Source organism: Myotis yumanensis, unplaced genomic scaffold (assembly GCF_028538775.1).
Source record: "Myotis yumanensis isolate MYYU_CA2020_CCGP unplaced genomic scaffold, mMyoYum1.0.hap1 SCAF_10, whole genome shotgun sequence".
In the NCBI taxonomy this organism is placed as follows: Eukaryota; Metazoa; Chordata; class Mammalia; order Chiroptera; family Vespertilionidae; genus Myotis; species Myotis yumanensis.
In genome coordinates, this window is record NW_027223761.1 from 4,025,263 (window position 1) to 4,050,737 (window position 25,475).

The 25,475-nt window shown below is 41.3% G+C and overlaps 1 protein-coding gene across 3 annotated transcripts in view; it reads right to left on the minus strand.

Moving 5' to 3' along the window:
* Nucleotides 1-2,694: 2,694 nt before the first annotated feature.
* The window catches only part of ATL3 (atlastin GTPase 3), a 31,779-nt gene continuing 8,998 nt past the window's right edge, over nucleotides 2,695-25,475 (minus strand). For all 3 annotated transcript variants that reach the window (XM_070427329.1, XM_070427332.1, XM_070427330.1), the window contains exons 4-13: nucleotides 23,350-23,454; nucleotides 22,821-22,871; nucleotides 17,810-17,866; nucleotides 17,066-17,158; nucleotides 16,308-16,446; nucleotides 12,337-12,464; nucleotides 11,673-11,729; nucleotides 9,597-9,668; nucleotides 8,779-9,210; nucleotides 2,695-7,687 (exon numbers count right to left, since the gene is read on the minus strand). In XM_070427329.1, coding sequence (XP_070283430.1) covers nucleotides 7,601-7,687; nucleotides 8,779-9,210; nucleotides 9,597-9,668; nucleotides 11,673-11,729; nucleotides 12,337-12,464; nucleotides 16,308-16,446; nucleotides 17,066-17,158; nucleotides 17,810-17,866; nucleotides 22,821-22,871; nucleotides 23,350-23,454 — 1,221 coding nt within the window. In that variant the 3' untranslated portion in view covers nucleotides 2,695-7,600. The remainder of the gene's footprint in view (nucleotides 7,688-8,778; nucleotides 9,211-9,596; nucleotides 9,669-11,672; nucleotides 11,730-12,336; nucleotides 12,465-16,307; nucleotides 16,447-17,065; nucleotides 17,159-17,809; nucleotides 17,867-22,820; nucleotides 22,872-23,349; nucleotides 23,455-25,475) is intronic.

Below are 25,475 nucleotides of genomic sequence, written 5' to 3' on the forward strand. Positions count from 1 at the left end.
TTTTGCTGAGTCTCTGAGGAAGGAATAGCTGAGAAGTAGAAGAAAATGGCACAAGGCTGAATAGTGTGTGGGGATTTTTTTTTTTTCACTTGTGAGCATTTAATGAACTTCCGTCCATGTGGCTTCAAGCTACCAGCACCCTGCCCCCCCCCCATACACACACACACACAACACCCTGTCTTCTCCTCAGTCTTCTGCTGACGAACTTGGCCTTCACCACGACAGGCTGCTTGGGGAGACATCCCTTCCCCAGACTCCGTAGTAGCCGGACCGCACCATGTCAGTGATGGGAACGGCTACCATCTTGTCTTTGGCAGCATTTACCTGTCTGCTCACTGACCGAGGTCCACAGGTGACCAAGGCTGACAGTGGGGAAGAAGTCTGGGTCCCCTTAAGTGGCCATGCCTCACACCAACTTCCCCCAAGGAACCTGGGCGGTATTTGTCGGAGCTGATCTTGTGACGATGCAAGTCACCAGCATTACCTCGGCCCCCGGGTGCTTGCCGACGTGGCCAGGGCCGTGGCTCATGTGGCCTTGAAGTTTCCGGGTCTTCCTTAGTCTGGCGAGCATGCCAGGGCGGAGATGCCCCCTGTGGGGATCCTGAGCAGGTAGGTAGGAGTGGAAGCGAGGCCAGGGCTGAGGAACGGGGGTGGGTGAGGGGCAGGCAACAGCATTTACGGGAAGCTGTTTGCGATGCTTCTGTACACACAGGAGCAGAAGCATGGGATCGTTTTGTGGTAACATGAGGGTTTGTCTTGCAAACAGCAACTCTCAAAATGGGAGCTCCTCGGGAAGGTGCTCCATCAGCAGCCTGTACAGCTCTCTACACTCACACAGGCTACTCGGCTACGGTCTGAGAATACACCAATTTTGACAGTTTGCTCTGAACAGAAAAATCGGGCTTTTCCAAAGAAAAGGAAGATGAAATATAACTTCCTCCTGAACCCTCCCCCGCAGCTCTGAAACCCCTCAAGTCCTACTGGGGCGACTACGAATCCCTATGAGACCCCGAAGAGCTTCCACTGCATTGAGTGGAAGCCTAACCACCTCTACTGCCCCTTGAAGGAGCACCCTGAAATGCCCCAGGCTCCCATTCCACTGTGGTCAACGGCCAGGCCGGGGGCCGGGGGCCTGGGGCTGTTGTGGACACTCGTTTTTGTCTGCCCAGCAGTCTTTCATTTGGTGACTGTGGGTTCTGGTGGGGCTGCCTGTCTGTTCCCCATCACCCCGACTAGAGAACATGTGACCTCGGTCTGGCTGGTTGTTGTGCCCCAGCCCCCAGGCCAGGGATTGGCCCTGGAAGGAGCATATGCCCCAAGCCAGACCCATCAGCAGCTTTCTCTAGGATGGAGCTATACATACACACATTTTTAAATAGGCAGTGGCTCAAAAAAAAAGTCTCTTTCCTCCAGGGATATGAAAGGCGGATGATGTAAGCCGGGAACCATTCGTGCCTGCCCTCCCCTGCAGCCGGAAGGAAACCCTTCTGCGAGAGCAGATAACCTGGCCACTGCAGACGAGGAAATGGCCTGGTGGTATTTGAATTCTTCCAGTGCCTGATGTCAGTTTTACTCCTTAGGCAGCCCGTTTTCCCAGTTACCATTTTTTATTTTTATTAGGGTTGTCTTATTGTTTTACTATTTAAAAATATTTTAATTACAATTGACATATAGTATTATATTATTTTCAGGTGTACAACATAGTGATTAGATATTTACATAACTTACGAAGTGATCTAGTTAGATCTATCTAACCCTGATAGCTCTAGTACTCATCTGACACCAGGCATAGTATTACAATATTATTCACCATATTCCCTATGCTGTACTTCACATCCCAGTCTACCATTTCTTTTTAAAAAATCTAATAAAGTCGGACTGATCTTTGGCAAACTCATATATGCTCATCAAAGGCAAGAATGCCAGTGTGCCCAAAACAAGCCCATTGGCTTGACTCCGCCCCACCCACACATGGCCACTTCCCCCAGCTTGGCCTTCCTTCTCCCAGCTTACAGTGAGGCAAGCATCAACACTCTGATGGGAGCACCCAAGTTTCCACCATGTTCTTCAAATCATACCAACTTGTGGGTTTGCCCCTTCCCTACTAATCTGTGATGAGCTCAGTGTAGCCCTGAGCCTGACGCCTGACAGATGACCATCACTAGGGGTGGAGGGATGAATGGATGGATGGATAGAGGGAGGCTACTGACCCGACCCAGTGTTTCAAACTAGGGAAACCGTTTTTACTGCAAAGCTAAGTAGAGCATATCTACTTAGTCAAGATATGAGAGGGTCACTGCAGCTCCCTACTACTTCCAAGGTGGCCGATGAAAGGGAAAGCTTTCAGTAGAACTTGACCTCACCCCACCCCAAAGAGGAACCATTTAACCAGGTGGGTCCAGATGGGACAGCCACATGGAAGTGCCACAAATTCAAGGGTCGTCATCAGTCCGTGTTACTATAAATAAAACTTGTATTGGATTATAAGCAACACCACCAACAGCACAGCCTTCTCCAGCACCATGCCAGTGAGATACTGTTTTGTAGGACAGAGAAAGCTGACTCACTCAAACCTCATTATCACTACATTTGACACCAAGTTACTCATCCTCTTAGATATCCTATTCACTTTGCCAAGCCCAAACCTGTTTCACAGATCTTCCCACATTAAAGAGAAAAAACACAGAGACAACATGAGGCTGTGATCTTTATTCCATTAAATGACCTTACAGAAACAGAAACATGCTTTTAATATACTAATAGCAACATCTCATCCTATTGCACTTTTTTAAAGTATATTAAATTTTAAAGCCATTTTTAAAGGGTATAAGAGAAAAGTACTTTCAACAAATCATTTAAAAGAAATCTGAGAAGGAAAATTGTATATGTTCAAGATTAACATCCACTCCTTTAAGGCTTTAGTCTATGACAGCATTTTTTCATCTAAATTGGAAAGTTTTGGGAGTCAAAGTCCACCTTCCCTTGGTCACAAGAACACCACATTTAAATTTATTCTGGCAAACAAAATTCTTCCCAAGAAAGAAATATTTTTAATCTTTCTGCTCCTAGATTTTGAAAAGTTCCTAATATGGGTTACTTTTGTTGCTAATTTTCAAAGTTATGGTCATCTCCTGTCTTTTTGTTCATTACTTTTATTTATGGTTTAAGGTTTTCTGTGTATGAGTTAGGGGTTCAAGTTACAGTGCTAAATTTTGCTTTTTAGAAGAAATACAACTTTTACCCTGGCCAGGTGGCTCAGTTAATTGGAGCGTCTCCCGTACACCAAAAGGTTGCTGGTTTGATCCCTGATCAGGATGTATACAGGAGGCAACCAATCGATGTTTCTCTCTCTCTAAAAATCAACGGAAACATATTCTTGGGTGAGGATTAAAAAAAAGAAACACAATTTTCAAAAGTTTTTTTTAATCCTAATTGCACCTGCTACCAAATAGGACACTTGTATAACTTGTACATTCATTGCTCAGAGAAGGCACTGTGACATCCTCATTTTGAGAAACGGCTTCAAGGAGCTGAGATAATCCTCCCAATTACAGGCACCCTTGCTGTTCTGAACACTGTGCACTCTCAGTGACTGCACCCGGCAGACCACCTCATCTGAACTGCAAGGAAAAGCCACCACTTGCCGCCAGGCCATCCTGAACTGCACTTTCCCACTATGCAGCGCAGTCTCTCACTGCTGTCTCTGAGGCACCTGCACTACTGTTACAAAAGCAGTGATTCTGGGGCCACAGACCAGACCAACTGAGGCAACCCCTGGGGTAGAAAGCTGGTAATTTAAACTTTTTAAACAAGAATTCCAGGTAAGTCTTATGTACTCCAAGATAGGTAAGAACCAATACTCAAAACATAGCTACAGTATGATTTAACAAGGAAAACTATCCAATTGCAAATGGTCTTTTACAATGGGGTAAAAAAAAAAAAAAAAAGTTCCATGAAGCCCCGACAGAGTGACTCAATGGGTTGGAGTGTCGTCCAGCACACCAAGAAGGTTTCAGGTTCAATTCCTGGTCAGGGCACATACCCAGGTTGTAGGCTATATCCCCGGTCAGGGCCCATATGGGAGGTAACCGATCAATGTTTCTCTCACTCTCTCCCCACCTTCTCTCTCTCTAAAAAAATCAATAAACATATACTCAGGTGAAGATTAAAAAGAAAAAAGGTCCATGATGACTTCCATGTAAACTATTTAAAAAAAAAAACCTCTAGGAAAAATATAAAACATTTTTACATCAATTTACTCGACTCTTCTGTAATTCACACATGCATACCCTATCTGAGACACACCCATGAGAACGGTGGGTACGATGCTAAAGAAACACACTGCCAGCACCAAGCAGTTTGTTTGCCTAAAGCATTTAACTTCATGTAAGAGAAAAAAGAAAAATAACAGGTAAAACAAAACCAATATTCCCAAGCGACTTTACCAAGTGTTAGTACATAGCCCTCCGTGGAACAGATCGCTCAGGGCACTGCTCATACGGAATGAGTCTGAAGATGTTTCATTATCACACATAACAGCATGAGTTTGCCCTCAGTCTGTCTACAAAGCAATCTAGAAAGACATCCCCATGAAAGAATCAAAACTTTTATTCTATTATTTTTACTCTAAGCTTACTGGAAGTATCAAAAACCAACAAAAAAGCCTTAACATTTAACTTCTCCTGAAATGAGTTATTATAAGAGGAAAATTTGAAAACCGCCTTTTATGTTAATAGGAGCGCCCATATACTGTTAGGAATGTGTAAATAAACAACGCTGTGTGGAAAGGCCAGCCAGGAGTGGCAGAGCAACAAACACTAAGCAAACAATCTGAGCTCCTAATGTCCCTGACCCACTAACTAAAGGCTGAGGGAAGTTACGAGGTAAAAGACATTCTTTTCAGCCTGGTTATCAATCTCCCCAGGACTATGTAGGCCAGCAATGAGAATGCATCTTTTATTGAAAAAGGTGATAGAAAGTCATCAGTTCACTGTTAAAAGAGAAGAGAAGCCAAAGAAAACTCATACGAATCCTCACTGAGAAAACTTTATAAACACTTTTCAGAGGCAGAATATGTTAACTAATAAAGACCCAAAAAACAAAGTTTCCCCGTAGGTAACTAAACCAAGTTATTCCTTTAAGATCAAAACAAAAAATGGTGAATTTAAACAGTAAATCAATCCTAAGATTTCATTAAATCATACATTATCATGTTTATTTTTAAAAATCTAATACTTTAGAATTAAAGTACCTTTTAGACACATCTTCCTTTTCTCACAACTAAAAGGAGTAGGACCAATCTAGACAATTATTCTGAAATCTATAAATATGCTTATAAAATGCAGTAAGGCTTTTTTTTTTTTTTTAGCAAAAAGTAAAACATGTAAATAGTAGGTTTATTAAACCCAACATCAGTAATTTAGTTCTAGCGAAACATCATCCATCACATTGATGTTTTCAATCTGAACTATAGTGATTCTATAGGTTTGTTTTTAGTTAATATCTGTAAGGCCTTTTGCTGAGAAGTATGAGCCTGCAGGAAGATGAGAGGCCCCCTGAAAATGCACTAACTTTTCAAAGCTAAGCTTTCAATTTAACATTCAAAACTAAGCATCACTGATAAGCAAGGAAACAGTTTTTAGAACAACCTGGAATTTTTCTAAATCTAACAGCAAGTGAATAAAATAGCAAGAACTTCAGGGCAAGATGGTATGTAAATATGAAAAAAATATAAAATGCTTGGAATTAATTCAGGCCTTATAAAAATACTTAAATGGTTAAGTGTTAAAGTAGTCAAAAAAAATCTTTAATAGATTATATGCCAGAAGAAACTTTGTTTTCCCACCTTCCACTCATATTTCATATATATAGAATTTTCCCAGATTTTGCCTAAGCCTTCCTTACCACCCTCCCACAAAAATAAAATTATCTTAAGAATTAAGGCTCACATACCTGAATGTTTATATAAATATTTGCAGGCAAATTTTAAGTTTGAAATCTGTAATAATTCACCATTATAAGCCAAAGAAAAAGGCAACTACAGATGAAAAATTTTATCACACAACCAAGGTAAATAAAGAAGAATTATTAGATATTTCTGGATATTGTCCATATGTGGATGGGGCTTTGGTCCTTACTAAGCCAAAGCTATTTTAAAGCTACCAGACAGGTCAAGTAAAGTTAAATAAAGGAAAAATCACTAAATAAAACTGACAGCTTTAGCTCCATTACTAAATATATTAAACAGTGCATAGGAAATAAGACCTGATTTACTGCTAAGCCATGTGCAAGAGGACATCACTTAAAGGCCATAATGTTTGATACGGTCTTTCCTCTAATCAATAAAGTTTTGTTCTTATGCGGAACTTTCAAAAAACAAAACTTCTCAAATGACAACTGTGTGAGGGTAGTGTATAATACATATACCAATGTAATAAAGCCCTAATATGCAATCGAGCGAAAGGCGGAACGACCGGTCACTATGACACGCACTGACCACCTGGGGACAGACACCCACAGAGGAGCTGCCCCCTAGTGGTCAGGACGCTCCCACAGGGGGAGTGCCACTTAGCCAGAAGCCAGGCTCACAACTGGTGAGCACAGCGTCACAGCGTTGGTGGCAGGAGCCTCTCCGGCCTCTGATGCAGGCGGGGTGGTAAGGAGCAAGGGTTCCCGGACTGCAAGAGGGCACAGGCTGGGCTGAGGGACACCCCCCGCCCCAAGTGCACAAATTTCATGCACCGGGCCTCTAGTACCAATATAAACCTACAAACAGTGAATCTGGCCAAGGCACAAGTTCAAGTGACTTATCAGAGGTCACATGGTTCATTTAAACTCTAGCTCTTTTCTTAAATTATCAAGTTCATTCCTTTTATTATGAGCCTCTGGCTTTTCAAGGCATGTTTGCTCTTTTCTGGAAAGAAGGTATAGGAATAAAGGCAAAAGAAAAAAATATGTTCCAACAAAACTGACAGCCTGTCAGGTAAAAGACCTTACATTTCAGTGAATAGATTTAAACATGATAGTAGTTTTCCACACTTTGTGGCAGACAGGATTCTCTAATATTATAAGACTTTATGTAATGGCATCATTTCAGTCTTTAGTTCTAAAGCTTTTGCCAGTTTTGTAAACTTTTTAAAAAGGAATCCTTCTCAATAGAGGAAGGTATAAAAGAACTGACAGGTTTCACCCCAAACAGACTCTTTCCTGAGGCTTCCTCAGTCCTTCCCTCTCATGCCTGCAAAAGCACGAATTCAGTTTTAAAAGGCACTAAGTGGCGCATAAAGGACTTAAAACTGCATTTCCATTTTCTCCTTTAGCTTTCCCCCCATAAAGTGCACAAAGCAGAGAGTAATAAAAAACAGACGCAAGCTTGGATCTATATCATAAGCAAGGAAAAGAAACGCTTCCCACAGAAATGGAAGTGTGTTTAAGAGTTTGAAACCACAGGAAAGGTCTATTCCTTTATTGGTGCCATGTTCCAGCTCTTCCTGGGTGGTCCCAAAGCTACATTCCTCTGGACCTGTACCTGTGGCTACAGCAGAAATGCAGAAATCAGAAGGGGCTGGTTGGGTTCTTGTTGGATCCTCTTGTTAAGATGCTATTGAGCTTTTTTGTCCATAGGTTGTCTCCCAACAATTGCATCCCTCACAGCAGCCTGAGTGGAATTACCAATGTGAGAAGAAGCCTGCAAAAGTCCACGAGGCAACACGTAAGTTAAGGAAATACAGCCCAGCATCAAGAGAATACGTCCTTGCCGAAACCGGTTTGGCTCAGTGGATAGAGCGTCAGCCTGCGGACTGAAAGGTCCCGGGTTCGATTCCGGTCAAGGGCATGTACCTGGGTTGCAGGCACATCCCCAGTAGGGGATGTGCAGGAGGCGGCTGATCGATGTTTCTCTCTCATCGATGTTTCTAACTCTCTATCTCTCTCTCTTCCTCTCTGTAAAAAAATCAATAAAATATATTTAAAAAAAAAAAAAAAAAGAGAGAATACGTCCTTGGAGATCAACTTTCAAAAATTTCTGTCTACATCATCAGTACGTTACAGAAAATAGGGGAATGAAAATGTGGGGGAGGGGGGCCTGTGACAGCAGCTACCTCCCAGGGGAGTTAGCTGACCCTTTGCTTTGTTATTGTGTTATTAGAGGCTTGCCAAATGCTTATTCCTTTAGTAGAAAAAATATTTTCACTCAGAAGCTAGAGTTTGGGATTGACATTGTAAAAATAATTTGTTTCCCTTCACAAGCCTCTAACTGAACTGATCTGTTCAAGCAACTCAGAAAAAAAAACCAGAGTCTCGAGGATCTATAAACCTAGAGATCATGTCAATGTCAAAAGCCACTGGCTTTTGGAAGATTTTAAGGGGAAAAAATGCCATCCATTAATAAGATTTAAAACAAAAAAATTTAAGTTCATATTTTTCAAAGTTCTTGATTTCTAATAAAGCAAATTAATCTTGGATGAGGGAAAGAATCACACAGGAATTGTGTCTGACAAACATATAGTTAAAAGTTTCCCGCAAGGAACACAATTGTGTCTAAGCTGAAAAACTTTTGGCATTGAAGGGTAATCATTGGGCATGAAAACAAAATATCAAAATTAAACATTAATATCCTAAAAAAGGATAATAAACATAATGCTCATCAGAAAAAAATAGTCAAGGAAATTTTCTCATGCCTTCTCTCACGAGGAAGCTCTGCCAAGTGGAGATACTTTATAAAAGAAACACAGTATCTGTCCATTGTCGACCCTCCCACTCCCAGCGGGCAGCACTTACCTGCTCTAGTACATATGCTGCTCCAGAATCGATAGCTCCGCCCAGCTCACGATACTGACCAGAGTACCTGATGTACCCCCAAGTGAGAAGCGCTATTAACAGCAGTCCAACTATACAGTTGAACAGCTGGGCCACAACCTCCAGACCAACGAAGCCAGTGAGGCCCGAGGCTATGTACAAAGCCACGATGCCCGTGAAGAGCACCGCGGGGGTTCGGAAGGTGCTGAAGATGTTCTTGCTGCCGTTGTGCTTGCAGAAGTTCTCATAGAGTTCCTTGATCTCCTCCTCCAGCTCCTGCTGGTAGCGAAGGCTGAAATCCTTCCCACCCATCTTCTTGGTCTTCTTAAAATGGTCCAGAGCAAGTTGTCTGAATTCGCAGTGCTTCTCCTCTAGGATGTCTGGAGACAAATAAGGTTTCTCTCCCCCACACACCTAAAAAACAAAGAAAAAGACGCAATGTGTTGAAGATCCCTTTAAAAACAAGTGACAAATAAAATTTATAAAGTGAAAACGCTGAAAAGCTTTGGCTATTATGGTATTAGAAATTAACTGTAAGTGATGACCAAGGCCAGCAGAGCTCAGCTGGCTGCCTCCGAGAGAACACTTAAGTTCCGGGGCCACGGTGCTCGGTGAGAGCAGTGACACGGCAGGAGCCTTGGCTAGAACCCTGACAGCAGGCCCTCATTCCCAGGTGGCCTGGGTACAGCTGTGTTCCCTCGGGATCTTAAGACGGTAAAAAGGATCAAGTTTGGGCTTTTAAAGTCAGCAACCGTGTCCAGGTTATAGATATTTCAGAATAAGACATACGCCCAACATACCTCTTCCATGTTGTTGTAATAAATGTCCTTGGCAGAGGCCGCAGCTGCTAAATTGTTGGCTTCAGCAGTGGCCTTTGAAGAAAGGAAAGCGTAAGCTGTAAGTCCTTCCTCTTTTAATATTCTTCGACAAATAACCACGTAAAATTTTTCTCACACCTTATTCACCATTCTTTCCTTCTTATTATGCTTCTGCTATTTTTTAGGTTTCCATATAGCCCAGTTTATTAAATAAAATACATCTTTTCTGCCAAAAATGTTCCCACACATAAGAACCTTTATCATAAATTGAACCTCTCCAAAATCATTTCCTTTGCTTCAATTTTTACTTATTGATTTGAGAGAGAGAGAAAGGAAGAGGGTGTGTGAAAAACATCAATGTGTTGTTCCACTTATTTATACATTCACTGGTTAATTCTTGTATGTGCCCCGACGGGAGATTGAACCCAAAATCTTGGTGTATCAGAACGATGCTCTAACTAACTGAGCTATCTAGCCAGGGCCCTTTGCTTTAATTTTAAATGTTAAAAAACAGATATAAGTCAAAACAGAAGGGAAACAGCCCAGCCAGCATGGCTCAGTGGTTGAGCGTCGACCTATGAACCTGGAGGTCATGGTCTGATTCCTAGTCAGGGCATATGCCCAGGTTGCTGGCTCAATCCCTAGTGGGGGGGATAAGGGGAGGCGTGTGCAGAAGGTGGCCGATCCATGATTCTCTCTCATTATTGATGTTTCTCTCTCTCTAGCTCGCGCTCGCTCTCTCTCTCTCTCTCTCTCTCTCTCCCTTCCTCTCAGAAATCGGTAAAAATATATTTATTTTTTTAAAAAAGAAGGGAGAGCCCTAACTGGTTTGGCTCTGTGGATAGAGCGTCGGCCTGCGGACTGAAGAGTCCCAGGTTCAATTCTGGTCAAGGGCATGTACCTTGGTTGCGGGCACATACCCAGTAGGGAGTGTGCAGAAGGCAGCTGATCGATGTTTCTCTCTCATCGATGTTTCTAACTCTCTATCCCTCTCCCTTCCTCTCTGTAAAAAAATCAATAAAAATCTATTTTTTAAAAAAAAGGAGACAAATTATCTTTACAATGTCAATCCCAAACTCTAAATTCCTGAGTGAAAAGATTTTTTCTACTAAAGGAATAAACATTTGGCAATAAATGGCCTTATGTTCAGTACATGAAAATCAGAATCATGTTTTAACAAAACAACACTTTGAAAATACCAAAATGTTTAAAATAAAACTCATTGGCCGAAACCAGTTTGGATCAGTGGATAGAGCATCGGCCTGCGGACTGAGAGGTCCCGGGTTTGATTCCGGTCAAGGGCATGTACCTGGGTTGCGGGCACATCCCCAGTAGGAGATGTGCAGGAGGCAGCTAATCGATGTTTCTCTCTCATCGATGTTTCTAACTCTCTATCTCTCTCCCTTCCTCTCTGTAAAAAATCAATAAAATATATATATTAAAAAAAAAAAAACTCATTGGAAATTAAATGCTGACTCATCAGTAAGTAGACACATTAGGACAGGGGTGGGCAAACTTTTTGACTCGAGGGCCACAATGGGTTCTTAAACTGGACCGGAGGCCGGAACAAAAGCATGGATGGAGTGTTTGTGTGAACTAATATAAATTCAAAGTAAACATCATTACATAAAAGGGTACGGTCTTTTTTTTTTTTTTTAGTTTTATTCATTTCAAACGGGCCGGATCCAGCCCGCAGGCCGTAGTTTGCCCACGGCTACATTAGGACATGCTCTCGTAAAGCAGACAGCGGGAAACAGGAAAATGGCCTGTCCACACAGCTGGGGATGTCTCCCTGGGGATAGCAAGACAGGGGAGTCACAGTATGTTTGGTGGGAAGACCAGGCCCAGTGAGAGGCCGTGCTGTTTAAGCTGAACCACCAAGAACACAGATAAGAAAACCAGAAGGCAACCACACTGCTGGAATGTGCTGGAAATTAAGAGCTCAGCATAATGGGACAGGAGAGCAACAGCACCGTCTTCTTAAAGGACTCTGCTTACTGGATCCGGATCAACTCACGAAATCGAAGCTATCACTTAGGCTGTCCAACAACTGCGTACCTGAAGCATGGATTTGGGGTGAGGCAGATCTTCTCCTTGGTAAATTTTAATATATGCCTGAAAATATAAACATAAAAATAATTACCAAAAATGTCATTCTGTCATAATTAATCATAGTTGTAATTGTAAGAACAGTAACCAAACAACTTAATTTTCCTAAAGACCTAGATCAACACCCAGGAATTAGCAAAAACACAACACACCTTGTGCATGTTAGCATTTTTAGTTCACTGTAAATGGTCTCAAGCAGCAGAAGCCTACCAAGGCTAAGATTCCCGCCAGACTCCCCACGCACACTGGCCTCACCACTACCTGTGGGCAGAGTGACCATCCGCCTTGGGGTAGTCATGTCACATTTAGGTGCCGTCTCCTACTCACAGCAACATCCTAACCACCTCCTGTCCACACCATCTTCCTTGAGGAACAATCTTCCTTTAGCCACAGTCATCACTCTAAGAGAGTGCAAAGAACATCCATTTGGTTCTTAGACCGATACTGCCACCCAGTGGCCCATTCCTGGAAGGACACTGAAGTCTGAAAATGCCTCTCATCATTTCCCCATGAAACTTTTCCCTAAACTTTAAAATACTGAAATTTAAATCAGTTTAAACCTAGACCAGTTTTACCAAAAGCCCAACATTTAATGATGAAAGCCCACAATTACCTTAAAATACTCCAACAGCCCCCGGCAGGTGACTTTTGAGCCGTTGATCTCCTTCTCCATTAGGTTCGCTGGGTTTAATATGTACGGGACCAGTACCTGTAACTGCTCTTTGAATTCACTGGCAATGTCTGTGCACAGGACCATGAAGAAGGAAACAATAAGCCAAACAGACTTCAACCAAGGGAAGCACAGAACACAATCTTCAGGGCTGTCTAACTGTCTTAACATATGTTAGTCAAAGTGGAGGGCAGGGTCCCAGGGCAGGTGTCTGACATTTCCGGCTCTGACCAGAACAGCAGTCTGTTATGTGCCTTGGTTGTCCCCTTCCCTTCCGCAGTATGAAGACCTCCCTAATCGAGAAGAGAATATGCAGAATATCCTTACCCTGGTTTTCATTCTGGAAGGTTCATGTCTACTTCCTAGCCTTTCAAGAAATTTCACTTTTTTAAATCCTCACCAGAGGATACTTTTCCATTGATTTTTTTAAAGAGGGAGTGGAAGGGAGGGAGGAGAGGGAGAGAGAAACATTGATGTGAGAGACACAGTGACTGGTTGCCTCCCACATGCGCCCTGACCTGATCCTAGGATCAAGTCTGCAACCGAGATACATGCCCTTGACTGGAAATCAAACCCGAGCCTCTTTGGCCTGAGGGCCGATGTTCTAACCACTGAGCAACTGGCCAGGGCAAGAAATTTCACTTTTTTAAGAGTTTCATTAACCAGGTCTTCAAAAGATCAATTATCAACCCCTCAAGTTCTCAGACCAGGCCCTTGCTACATCCTCATGCTCCCCTTACTTTTTTAGAAATCACTATTCACCCACTTCTTTGTTTTTGTTCATTTTTTCCTGGTAAAAGGAGTACTAGCACCTGTACTTCATGATATTTATTTTCTAGCGCCTTAGAGAGGCGCTCTGGGCCGCCCGAGGGAAAGCTTTCTGTCTCAGAAAGGTGACAGCTTCTCTGCAGTTTCTACAAAGTTCCCACAGAGGACTCGGGAGAGCCATTAAACAGAGCTCTTTCCTCAAGTGAGAACTAGCTGGTCCAACTATGAAGACACAGGAATCTGGTTTCTATAATCTAACATCTTCCTGGGTTTCCAACTAACTCAGACTATCAACTGATAGTTACCACACCAAGGTAAGAACTCTTCAACACTCCATAACCCTAATTTGTAAAATTGAAGTGTTCTTATTTCATTTATTGATTCAACAGTTTTTGAGCACCTTTTTGTGGCCGGCATTGTTGCAAGAGTTGGGGATAGAACAGTGAATAAACAAAAGTGGTTTAGAAATTTTTCCAAATTACAAATATCACTATAAAAATCTCTATAAAGCCCTGGCCGGTTTGGCTGAGTGGATAGAGTATCGGCCTGCGGACCAAAAAGTCCCAGGTTCGATTCCGGTCAAGGGCATATGCCCGGGCTCAGTTCCCAGTAGGGGACGTGCGGGAGGCAGCCAATCGAGGAGTCTCTCATCATTGATGTTTCTCTCTCTCTCTCTCTCTCTCTCTCTCTCCCTCTCTCTCCCCCTTCCTCTCTGAAATCAATAAAAATATTTTTTAAAAAAAAATCTCTATAAAGCCCTAGCCGGTGTGGCTCAGTGGATGGAGCATTGGCCTGCACTGAAGGGTCCCAAGTTTGATTCCAATCAGGGTACAGGCCCAGTTTCAGGCTCAATCCCCATAGGGGGTATGCAAGAGGCAGCCAATCAATGTTTCCTTCTCACATTGAAGTTTCGCTCTCACAATGATGTTTCTCTCTATCCCTCTTCCTTCCTCTCTCTCAAAATCACCCAGTTAATCAATCAATAATAAAAGAATTCCACTGAACAACTTCCCTACCGGTGAGGAACAAAACCAGAGTTAGGTTTGGTAAAAGTATGTCTAATAATGGAGTGTTATAACCCTAAAAGACACATCATCTACACACTCAACTTTCTTGCCATACTCAACCCTGAAAAGTCAATCACAACTGCTTTTTTTGGTTAAAAAAAAAATTCTAGTTCCAGTGTCACCTAAGCAGATTTCTCTCCAAAGCCAGGCCACAAACTCGGACTTTTTTTTTTTTTTTTAATATATTTTAATGATTTTTTACAGAGAGGAAGGGAGAGGGATAGAGAGTTAGAAACATCGATCAGCTGCCTCCTGCACACCTCCTACTGGGGATGTGCCCACAACCAAGGTACATGCCCTTGACCGGAATCGAACCCAGGACCCTTCAGTCCGTAGGCCGACGCTCTATCCACTGAGCAAACCGGTCAGGGCAAACTCGGACTTCTGAGATGCCATCTAAAGGCTCCGGAAGTCTGCTCAGGAAGCTGCCACTACATAACATCATACAGGTGGCAAATAGAAGGTGAAGGTAAGTCTCTCAAACTCAGTTTCTTTTGTAACATTACAAAGAGCTGGAACAAATCTTAAGCAAGTACATTAACTTTCTTGCATCGAATGAGTGAAGTTCTCTTGGTACCTAAGCAGTACATGTCACCTAAATTGCTTCCCATGTAACGGAAGTCGTTTCTGCTTCAGCACAGTATGGATTTGGGTTAAGAAGAATCAGGATGTGAACCTCTGTCTTACCACTTAGCTGTGTACACTGAACAAGTTACTTAACTTTCCTAAACCAGTGTCTTCATCTGTACAATAAAGAAAATATTATCAGTTTCATGGAATTACTGGAAGCATTAAATGCAAAAGTAACTAGTATCGTGTTGGTGCTATGGTCTGAATGTTTTGTCCCCCCTCCCCTTGTTGAAATCATATGTTGAAATCCTAACCCCTAAAGGTGATGGTATTAGGAGGTGGGGCCTTTGAAAGGTGAGGAGGTCATGAGGGTGGAGCCCTCGTGTATGGGATTAGTGCCCTTATAAGAGATCCCCCAGAGCTCGCCAGCCCCTCCCAACATATGAATATACAACCTGAGACCAGGAAGATAACCCTTTACACACCATGCTGGCACACTGATCTTGGGCTCCAGCCTCCAGAATGACAGGAAATACATTTCTGTTGTTCATAAGCTACCGAGTCTATGGTATTTTGTTACAGCAGCCCAACCAGACTAAGACAGTTGGGAACACAACTGGACATCTAAAATTGGCAACTACTATTATTTCTATTTTACTGGGAACCTAAGAAGCTCAGATAAGTTTATAAACAAAAGTGCTTAATTTAACACATGGGGAAACTGATGTCTAGCCATTAAATGACTCAAGGTCTCAAAGAACAAAAATAAGATAATGGAACCCATGAGTCCCAACTCTGATTTCTCTAAGCTACTATTTAGTCAGCACTTCCTGATATTAACAAATGACTCAGCATCAGCTTTTTTATAATCACAAATAAAATGAAAACAATAGCCATGCCACACATTGTGTTATCTTTCTTTGGGAAGTTAATTTTACTTGATAAACATTAGCTAACTAATGTTGAGTCTTCTTTTACTTAGCATTTTCATCTTTTATAAACCAATAATCATAACATGTCTCTTAGAAAGATCATTAATGGATATTGCCAACACCATTTCAGATGGAGAAATTAAGATGAGCTAATTCTAATTCTGATGGTCACAGTAAGGCAAGAGCAAAAACTGACCCAGACTCCAAATACTATTCTTTCTTAGAGAACATACTGTTTCTCTTAAGCATTCACCAGATTCTTTCTTTCTTTTTTAATATTTGTATTGATTTCAGAGAGGAAGGGAGAGGGAGAGAGATAGAAACATCAATGATGAGAGAGAATCATTGACTGGCTGCCTCCTGCACACCCTCTTTGCCCCCTGGAGATTGAACCCGAAACCCTGGCATGTGCCCTTGACCAGAATTGAACCTGAGACCCTTCAGTCCGCAGGCTGACGTTCTATCCAGTGAGCCAAACAGGCTAGGGCAACACCAGATCCTTATTTGACATTTTCTGGTCACTATTTAATTCCAAAGATCAAATCACATGTTTAAAATAACATCATTTGTAACACACCTTTCAATTTCCCATCAAACTCAGGGCTTGTGGCCACCTGGAGTCCTGGATGTGGCAGAAGAAAACAGGAGACGCTCGAGAAACATGAGTGAATGTGATTTCGGACATTCTGAATTTCTTCATGCTGCTGTTCTTTCACCTGCCAATGAAGACCCACAATTTACAAAAGACCATTTGTTTCTCTTCCCAGGAACCACTGGTGTAAGACAAAGGAAAGGAGACTTCCCAACTCTGATGGGTCAGAGTAGCCTATGTTTTTTCCAATAAGAAAACACAGAACCCTAAGAAGCAATAAATGCCCAGGTTGTGGGCTTGATCCCCAGTGTGGGGTGTACAGGAGGCAGCCTATCAATAATTCTCTCTCATCACTGATGTTTCTATTTCTCTCTCCCTCTCCCTTCCTCTCTTAGATCAATAAAAATATTTTTTTTAAAAAAACACACGTAAGAATTTTGAACAAGAAAAACAGACTGAAGTTCTGAATGTGACATTCTAAAGACACATGTGGAACCTGACGTACAATGTGAAATGGAATTACAATCAAAGCTGGGGCTTTTGCCCAGAGTTCTTCTCCACAATCCCTGTGCACTGTATACCCAGGTTCTTTAAAACATGAGTAATATTAGTGTGTGTTAACATGCGTAAGTATTTAACAAACTTAATATAATTTTTTGTAATCTGCTTGAAATACAATAGCTAAGGTAAATGAGAAAGCTATCACTGCTTTTAGGTAATTCCCATATTATATTTCTACTTACCTGTAGACGCTTATCCAAAAATGACATTCCTCCCTGTAGTCCATAGCTGTATTCATAAGGGAAACTCCAGTCTCGAACCAAAAACATCAGTGTCTATTTAAGAAAAGAGCAGCACACATTATAATGTTGCATAAATGCATTTTCAAAATTACAATTTAAGTACTCCTTTGCACAATGCCAGCTTCTTCAAAGGAGACAAGAAAACATGCTGAAGGATTGAGCTATTCTGTGATGTCTCTGAAACCTTATAAACAAGAATGCCAAACGCAAGGGTGGGGAGTGTAGTATGGCACTAGCTAGTCATACATCAGATCTACCTTCCACATTAGAATGGAAAGGAAAACAATACTTAACGCTCCTCTAATCTTACTCAGGTTACTATGCATTCTCGTCCTCATGAAATAATTAGCTAAAACAAAGGTCAGTAAATTTTTTCTGTAAATGGCCAGAGAGTAAATATTTTAGGCCACTGTAGCACAAGACAGCCATGAGCAATACAAATAAGTATAACTGTGTTCTAAATAAAACCTTATAGACACTGACATTAAAATTTCAGATAATTTACATGTCATAGAATAGTATTCCTCTTTTGATTTCTTTCAACCATTTAAAAATGTAAAAACCATTCCTAACTCATAGGTCACATAAAAATAGGCAGCTGGCCAGAACTGGCCTGTGAGCTGCAGTTTGCTGATCTCTGAACTAAAATAAAGATTTGAGTGGCATTTATAGTGAACATTCTACCTGGAAGGGTTTTTGGAAAATTTCATCCATTGCCAGACGACCATATTCTGTGAAGAGCTTAAAAAAGAAGAAGAAGAAGAGTTATGGCTTGTAAGGCAAAATTAAAGTATTTCTGTGGCAATTTTTTGGGGGGGAGTCCCTCAGAGTTCAGGAGATGCAGGTGTGTGGGGGATGAAGTGGGGAGAGGGAAAGGCGCAGACACCTGGGAGGGAGGGGGCCTTCTGTGGCTATTCTTTATCAAAGTATTCATTTAACAGACCTAACTCCTACTTATATGAAACCAAAGTTCTACAGTTTCAAAGCCCACAGGAGCCATGAACCTTAGAATAATCCTGGATCTGTCTTACATCCCAATTCTTTAGCAAATCCAGAATCCAACCACTCACAAATTCCATGTAGCTTGGAACACTGCAATCGCTTCCTAATTTGTCTGCCTGCCCCTCCTCATCACCATTCTCCATACAACAGCCACCATGGCTCTGTTATCAATAAGGTTAGTTAGATCACACCCGGCCTCTGCTCAAAACCCTCAACCACATTCAGTATAAAAGGCCAGGTCTTATAATGTGATGCCACCATGCTGGCCCTCCTTGATGTTCTTCAAATGTGCTGGGCACACAGCTGCTTTAGGGTCTTTGTTCTGACTTCTCTTCCTACCTATAATGTTCTTCCCCTAAATAGCTGTGCAATCAGGTCCCTCATTTCTTAATTTTTGTTGTTGTTGCTAATCCTCACCCAAGGATATTTTTTCCACTGATTATCAGTGAGAGGAAAGCGGGGGGGGGGGGGGGGGGGGAAATCAATGTGAGAGAGATACATTGATTGATTGCCTCCCAAATGCTCCCCAACCAGGGCCAGGGATCAAACCTGCAACCCAGGTACATGTTCTTGACCAGGAATCGAACCAGCAGCCCCTGTGTGTGCAGACTGATGCTATAACGACTGAGCAACCAGCCAGGGCAGGTCCCTCATTTCTTAAGGTCTTTACTCAAATGGCTCCTTCTCAATGAAGCCTTCCACCACCACCTACCTAAACGATTACAAGTCACCACACAATGGTTCCTACCCATGCCTCTTTTTAATTTTTCTCCTTAACATATCCCACTATCTAACATACTATACCTGTATAGGGCTTATCTTGATCAATGTTTGTCTTCACTACTAGCAATGAAACTCCACGGGAGCAGGAACGTTTGCTTTGTGTGCACTATTGTGCCTCCAGCAGCACGAGCACAGGGCCCACAGTATATATGTCATCCAAATGACAGGATAAACAAATTCTTTAAGTTAGTGTTTACACATACATTTTACCTCTATTTCTTCATGAAGCCTCACTAAAAGTATAGCAAAAGGCAGTTAAAAATTATAAATTTACAGGACAAAGATGATGAGAAATAATATAACAACAGACAAGAGTTGTAAAACACTGGAAGGAAAACAGACAAACCAGAAGTGCCTTGGGTTTGGGCTTTCTCTGCCCTAAGACATCGCCAAGAGGCAGGGGCCATCCAGAAATAAGCAGATTCTCTCAGTGGAATCGCTGAAAGGCTCAGAAATTACAAGCAAGAGATGAGAGAGATAACTAAAGAAATGGTTGAAAGTCTTTGGAGAAAGCCCCTAACACTCCCAGATCCTGCTCCCTTCCCCATGCTCTTCCTGGCCCCACAAAAGTTGGAATTACACTTTCTGGAGAGGATAAACCAGAAAGAATATAGATGTTGATTCCAAACTCAGCTGAATGAGAAGTCCCCTACCTTATTAGAAACTAGTGGCCTAGTGCACGGATTCATGCACATTGAAAGGAAATTAATTAGAAGAAATATTTTAACACATTGCAGACAGATCACGAGAATTCTCGTGGTTTCTGTTCTAAGGCATGTGGCCAACCATGAGAATACTTTAAAAAAATATTAGCTTGCCCTGACCGGTTTGGCTCAGTGGATAGAGCGTAGCCTGCGGACTGAAGGGTCTCAGGTTCGATTCTGGCCAAGGGCATGTGCCTTGGTTGCGGGCACATCCCCAGTCAGGGGTGTGCAGGAGGTGGCTGATCGATGTTTCTAGCTCTCTATCCCTCTCCCTTCCTCTCTGTAAAAAATCAATAAAATTTTTTTTTTTTTTTTAAAGATATTAGCTTGTAAGAACATGTAATAAATAACTTCAAAATGCAATGGGTATTTAATTTTAAAGCATGCCTTTAACATTTATGTAAAACGTTTTTTGTACTCGTTCAATAGAAACTTATCTGGCCACTGGGTAAAGCTAGCAATAAAACTACTGGTCCGCAATGTGTTAATATCACTATTCACCCTTTCTCTATAATAGAAGTGTCAACCAATTTCCGACAATGACAGATGGAAACACACGCATGCAACTGGCGCCAGCGAAAGCTTTATATGTACTGTGGATGTGCGAGTCAACTTAGCCTTTTATAAATATAGAACAAACTTGCTTAATTAGACCTGCTTTTTGATTTCGCTAAACTTTTTGCAGTCCAGTGAAGCACCCCAACTTCTCTTTCAGAAAACTGTCAGCAACACAGCAGTAAATATCAACACAAAGCAGATTATTATTGTAGATCACACGGGAGAACAAAGGGTGAAATATGTAACTGTAGCAATGTTTGACTATATTCTGCGCAGTGAGAAAACCTGAAGTTATTTTTAAGGTCCACCATTTCTTACTTCTTTTCAGTCAGGTCAAGTTTCTACACTTTCTAAATCTCTGCTTTCTGGCTAATGAAAAGAAAATAGGATTCTACCAAGCCTCCTATCTACCTACTCTAGGACTTCTATGAGGATCAAATGAGATGAGGCACGGGAATATGCTTCACAGACATTTGGTTAAAGTGTGAAATATTTGCACCTGGCTATAAAGCAAGTCATGTTCCTGGGCTGAAGAAACTCCAAGGAGGCTAGTCGCTAGGGAGAGGAAGCCGGGCATTGCTACGTGACGTCATTACCCGGCACCCATAGCGACTGTTTCGGGCTGGGCTGGGCTGGGCTGTGGGCCACATTTTGCACCATGGGGTCTTGGCAGTGTTGGCTGTGATTTGGTGGGCTATTGCTCCAGGGTGGTGGCGGGGCCTGTGTCCCACTTGGGGGAAGCCAAGTGTTGCTTTGTCAGCTCCAGGTCCACGGTGCCATTTCTCTGTAAATGGCCAGTGCACGTCACAGCAGCTCCTGCATTGCGCGTCATAGTGACCGGTCAGACAGTCGGAGGGACACTTAGCATGTTGGCCTTTTAGATAGATAGATAGATAGATAGATAGATAGATAGATAGATAGATAGATAGGTACTTAAAGTCTACAAACATACTGAACAGAGAAAGAGAAACTCTTTAGCCCACACACTCTGTTAGAGCCTTAGCAAGCTTCGACCCTCCCAACCTAGGCAGTTTAAAGAATTCTCTGGGGAATTTGAGTCCAACAATAATAGTCTGCAAATATAGACATATAGAAGTTGCAACCAAATAGCTAAATCATCTTCCCAGTCACTTCTCTGCGATCCAGAACAGTATACAAGGCTGCCTCTTACCAAAGCTCCCAGTCAGATTTTAGCGGCGCACTGTTAACTACAGAGGGTCAAGGACCACCAGACCTTTGAAAAAAGCTCCTAGCAGAAAAGACAAAAACTCATGTCCTTCAATTCTAGAACATCATCTTATATTATTCCTTTTATAATTTCTTTCCCTCCATTTTCTGTTTTCTTTTACTAAAATACCTACTATTATGTTAAGCCGCCTGAATTATCACATTTTCCGTTTCTTCTGTGCCCTACTGGTCTCCCTCTCCTCCACCTCCACCTGTCCCCACCTCTCCTCTAGCTCTCTCCCTTTCTCTCTTGGCTTCATTTCCTATTTCTATTGTTTTCAGCCACCCAGCTGTGGTGCTGTTATATCACCCACACCTATTAATGTATGTATCTCTCTCACTGACTGGATCACAAAATCCATAAAGAATCATGTCTGCCTCAAGCACTATTGTATCTAAAACATTATTGTACAATTGTATCTCTGAATGCCCATTGCCTCACACAAGGTGGGCATTCAAAGAAATGTATGAGAGGAAGGCACTTAGAAAGAAAATAGTTTCAGGTGAAAAGGTGTCAAATGCAAGTTTGTTTTTTTAAATATATTTTTATTGATTTCAGAGAGGAAAGGAGAGGGAGAGAGAGACAGAAACATCAATAATGAGAGAGGATCACGATTGGCCGCCTCCTGCAAGCCTCACACTGGGGATCCAGCCCACAACCCAGGCATGTGCCCTGGCCAGGAATGAATCATGACCTCCTGGTTCAAAACGCTCAACCACTGAGCCATGCCGGCTGGGCTCAAATACAAGTTTGGTTTTTTTTTAATATATTTTATTGATTTTTTAACAGAGAGGAAGGGAGAGGGATAGAGAGTTAGGAACATCCATCAGCTGCCTCCTGCACATGCCCTACTGGGGATGTGCCCGCAACCAAGGTACATGCCCTTGGCTGGAATCGACCCTGGGACCCCTCAGTCCGCAGGCCGACGCTCTATCCATTGAGCCAAACCGGTTAGGGGCTCAAATATAAGTTTTGGTGGAAATGTTTTACAGAGCAACAGCTCTCAACCACTGAGTCATGGCACTGGTGTAGATCCACGGGTTATAAAGCATGAGTAATTCCCAGTAGTAACATTAAAGGCCAAAGTTTAGGAATTATTTTGTTTTTAAAGAAATATATTGGCATTTCTTGATCCTGCCAAGCACACTGCACCTCACAATCTTTCTTCTTGCTGTTCCCTCTCCTATGCCACTTTCCCCCAGATATGTCTACAGAACTTACTGGCCACTTTCTTTAGTTCCCTGCTCAACTCATTACGGCATTCCCTGACCACCTCAGTGATAGACATACGGAGTGTGGGATTATTAGGAACAAAAACCTTCCTCCATATTTCAATCTTTTGCTGGACCTGCTCAAGTAAAATTTTTCTGTCTTAAAACTTTTAAAAGATATATATGATATTTAAATGAGGAATATATACCTGTAGCTGTTGAAGATCATCTTCCTGAATGTTCTGAGACAAATTATAAATCTAGAAAACAAACATCCAAATTGATACTTTAGCTAATTTCAAACAAACTCAAATAAGCCTAAAGCACTGCTTTGTACATTTAAAAGTTTACATATAAAAATATGAAATCTGTTCAACAGTAATATCACCTGTCCTTTGGAAAACTATATCTTATATGGTTGAAATAATATAATTCTTCCTTTACAGTTTAAAATATAGTTTTCTTACGTTATTAACAAATCTACATTTCCTATATGATGTCATTTCAATTTCCACTTTCAGACTCTTATTAGAGACTTTATATAAATTTATGACCAAAGTAGAAAAACAGTTTAGGTTCCTTCTTAAGCCAGTAAGAGGTAAACTGATATCTGTGGTCTATAAAGAACCTTTATGTATCACCGTAGAAATTCTGATAACAAAACAATAACTAAAACTAGATGTAACCCCTTCATCTTATTTCCTCTACAAATGTGTTTTCCTAGTCGAGTGGTTTTACCTGAACAGAACTAGTCATGGTGCTTAGAGCAAAGATGGTAGCACAATCTTTCACAGTGGACTGGCTGTCAAATGCCCCCTGGGTATCCATCAAAACAACTGCAACCTAAAAAAAAGGAAAATACAAACAAAATATGTTAAAGTGAGAAGGGGGAAATGTACAGGAGAACTTGAGAAATACAGGTAACATTTAAATGAGGTTTAAGCGGCTGCTTATAGGTTTTATCAGAAAAGTAATTATTTAGGTGCCTTGTTTTGAGCAGAGAACCTGCAACCTGGGCATTCCGGCTCAGTTGGTTGCAGCGACACCCCATGCACCAGAAGGTCATAGGTTCCATTCCCGGTCAGAGCACATGCCAGGTTGCCGGCTTGATCCCAGTTGGGGTGCATATGTGAGGCAACCAATCCATGTATCTCTCTCACATCAATGTTTCTTTCTCTCTCTCTCTCTCTCTCTCTCTCTCTCTCTCTCTCTCTCTCTATCCTCCCTCCACTCTAAAGTCAATAAAAGAAAAAATGAGAAGAGATTTTTTAAAAAGACCTAAACTGAACTTTTAGAGATGAAAATTCTGTCTGAAATGACAATACACTGAATGGGGTTAACAGGTTATTAGGATTGGTGAATTTAAAGACCTACCAAAAGAAACCATCAAAAAGGAAACAGAGCCTAGCCAGCTCTGCTCGGTAGACAGAGCACTGGCCCTCAGGCTGAAGGGTCCCAGATTCAATTCCAGTCAAGGACACATACCTTGGTTGCAGGCTCAATCCCCAGCCCTGGTCGGGAGGCAACCAATCTATGTGTCTCTCTCACATCAGTGTTTCTCTCTGTGTGTCTCTCCCCCTCCCTTCTACTCTCTCTCTCTAAAAAAAAAAAAAAAAAAAAATCAATGGAAAAATATCTTCAGGTGAGGATTAACAAAAAAAAAGGAAACAGAAAAATAAGAATTAAAATAAAAACAAGCCATGAGACAACTTCAAGTAGCCTGACATACATGTAATGTAAGTCCCCAAAGGATATGAGGCAAAATTATATTTGAAAAAATGAGTGCAGAAAATGTCCAATTTTGATAAAAATTATAAACCTGCAGATTCAAGAAGCTCAACATGGTCCAAATACAAGAAATATGAAGAGAACTACACTAAGACACATTATAATCCAATTGCTAAAAGAAAATAATAGAGAAAAACCTTAAAAGCAGGCAGACAAAAAAGACATTAGGCACCTGAGGGTAACAGCAGGATTTCTCGTCAGAAACAATGGCAAAAAGTCAGGGGAGTGACATCTTCAAAGCACTGAAAGAAAAACCTATCAGCCTGGACTTCTATACCCAGCATATATATTTTTTAAAATAAAGACATTTCAGAAACAAGAAAGTTAAAAGATTTCAGCACCTGCAAAGCACTATAAGAAATGTTAAAGGAAGTCCTTCAAACAGAAGAAAAAAAGTAGACAAGAAAATGGAAATACGGACACACAGAAAATGAAGAGCACAGTTAATGCTAACTATATGAGTAACTATATGACTTTTTATTAAATACCTTTAAAAGATAACTAACCATTAAAATAAAAATAAAAACAATATTAAAGTAAAATATGTGACAACAGCACAAAAGCTAGGAAGGGAGGAATGAAATGTCAATTATAATTCAATAAAGCTGTTAAAAGAATTAAAAGGTTGGATAAAATAATATCTAAAGTTCCTTCTATAAAAAAGTTACTGTTATATTTCAATGTTAAAACTCTTCATTCTCTTAGATTATCTTTCTTTACAAAATGTGATAAGCTCCTCATTGTGCTACACATTTTTTTGTATGTGTATCTATACATTTAAAAAAAAGGGGGTTTTCCAATATATCTTTCTCCTGAAACCTTCACTCAAATAGAGAAATAAAATAATAAGAAAATGCATAGGAAAAGGAATAGAAAATATAAAAACAGCAATCAAGAGTTGTGCATCAGCTCTTCAGCCCCCAAAATAATGAATGACTTAGCATTTAGGAAAAGGCTACAACTAAACAACCTGAAGAGGGGATTTGGAACCTTAAATCCCAAAAAGACTCAAAAATGAGAGAAATGAGCAGCTGTGAAGACGTGCTTTAGGAAGGAATGGGTTAAAGGTTAAAAAA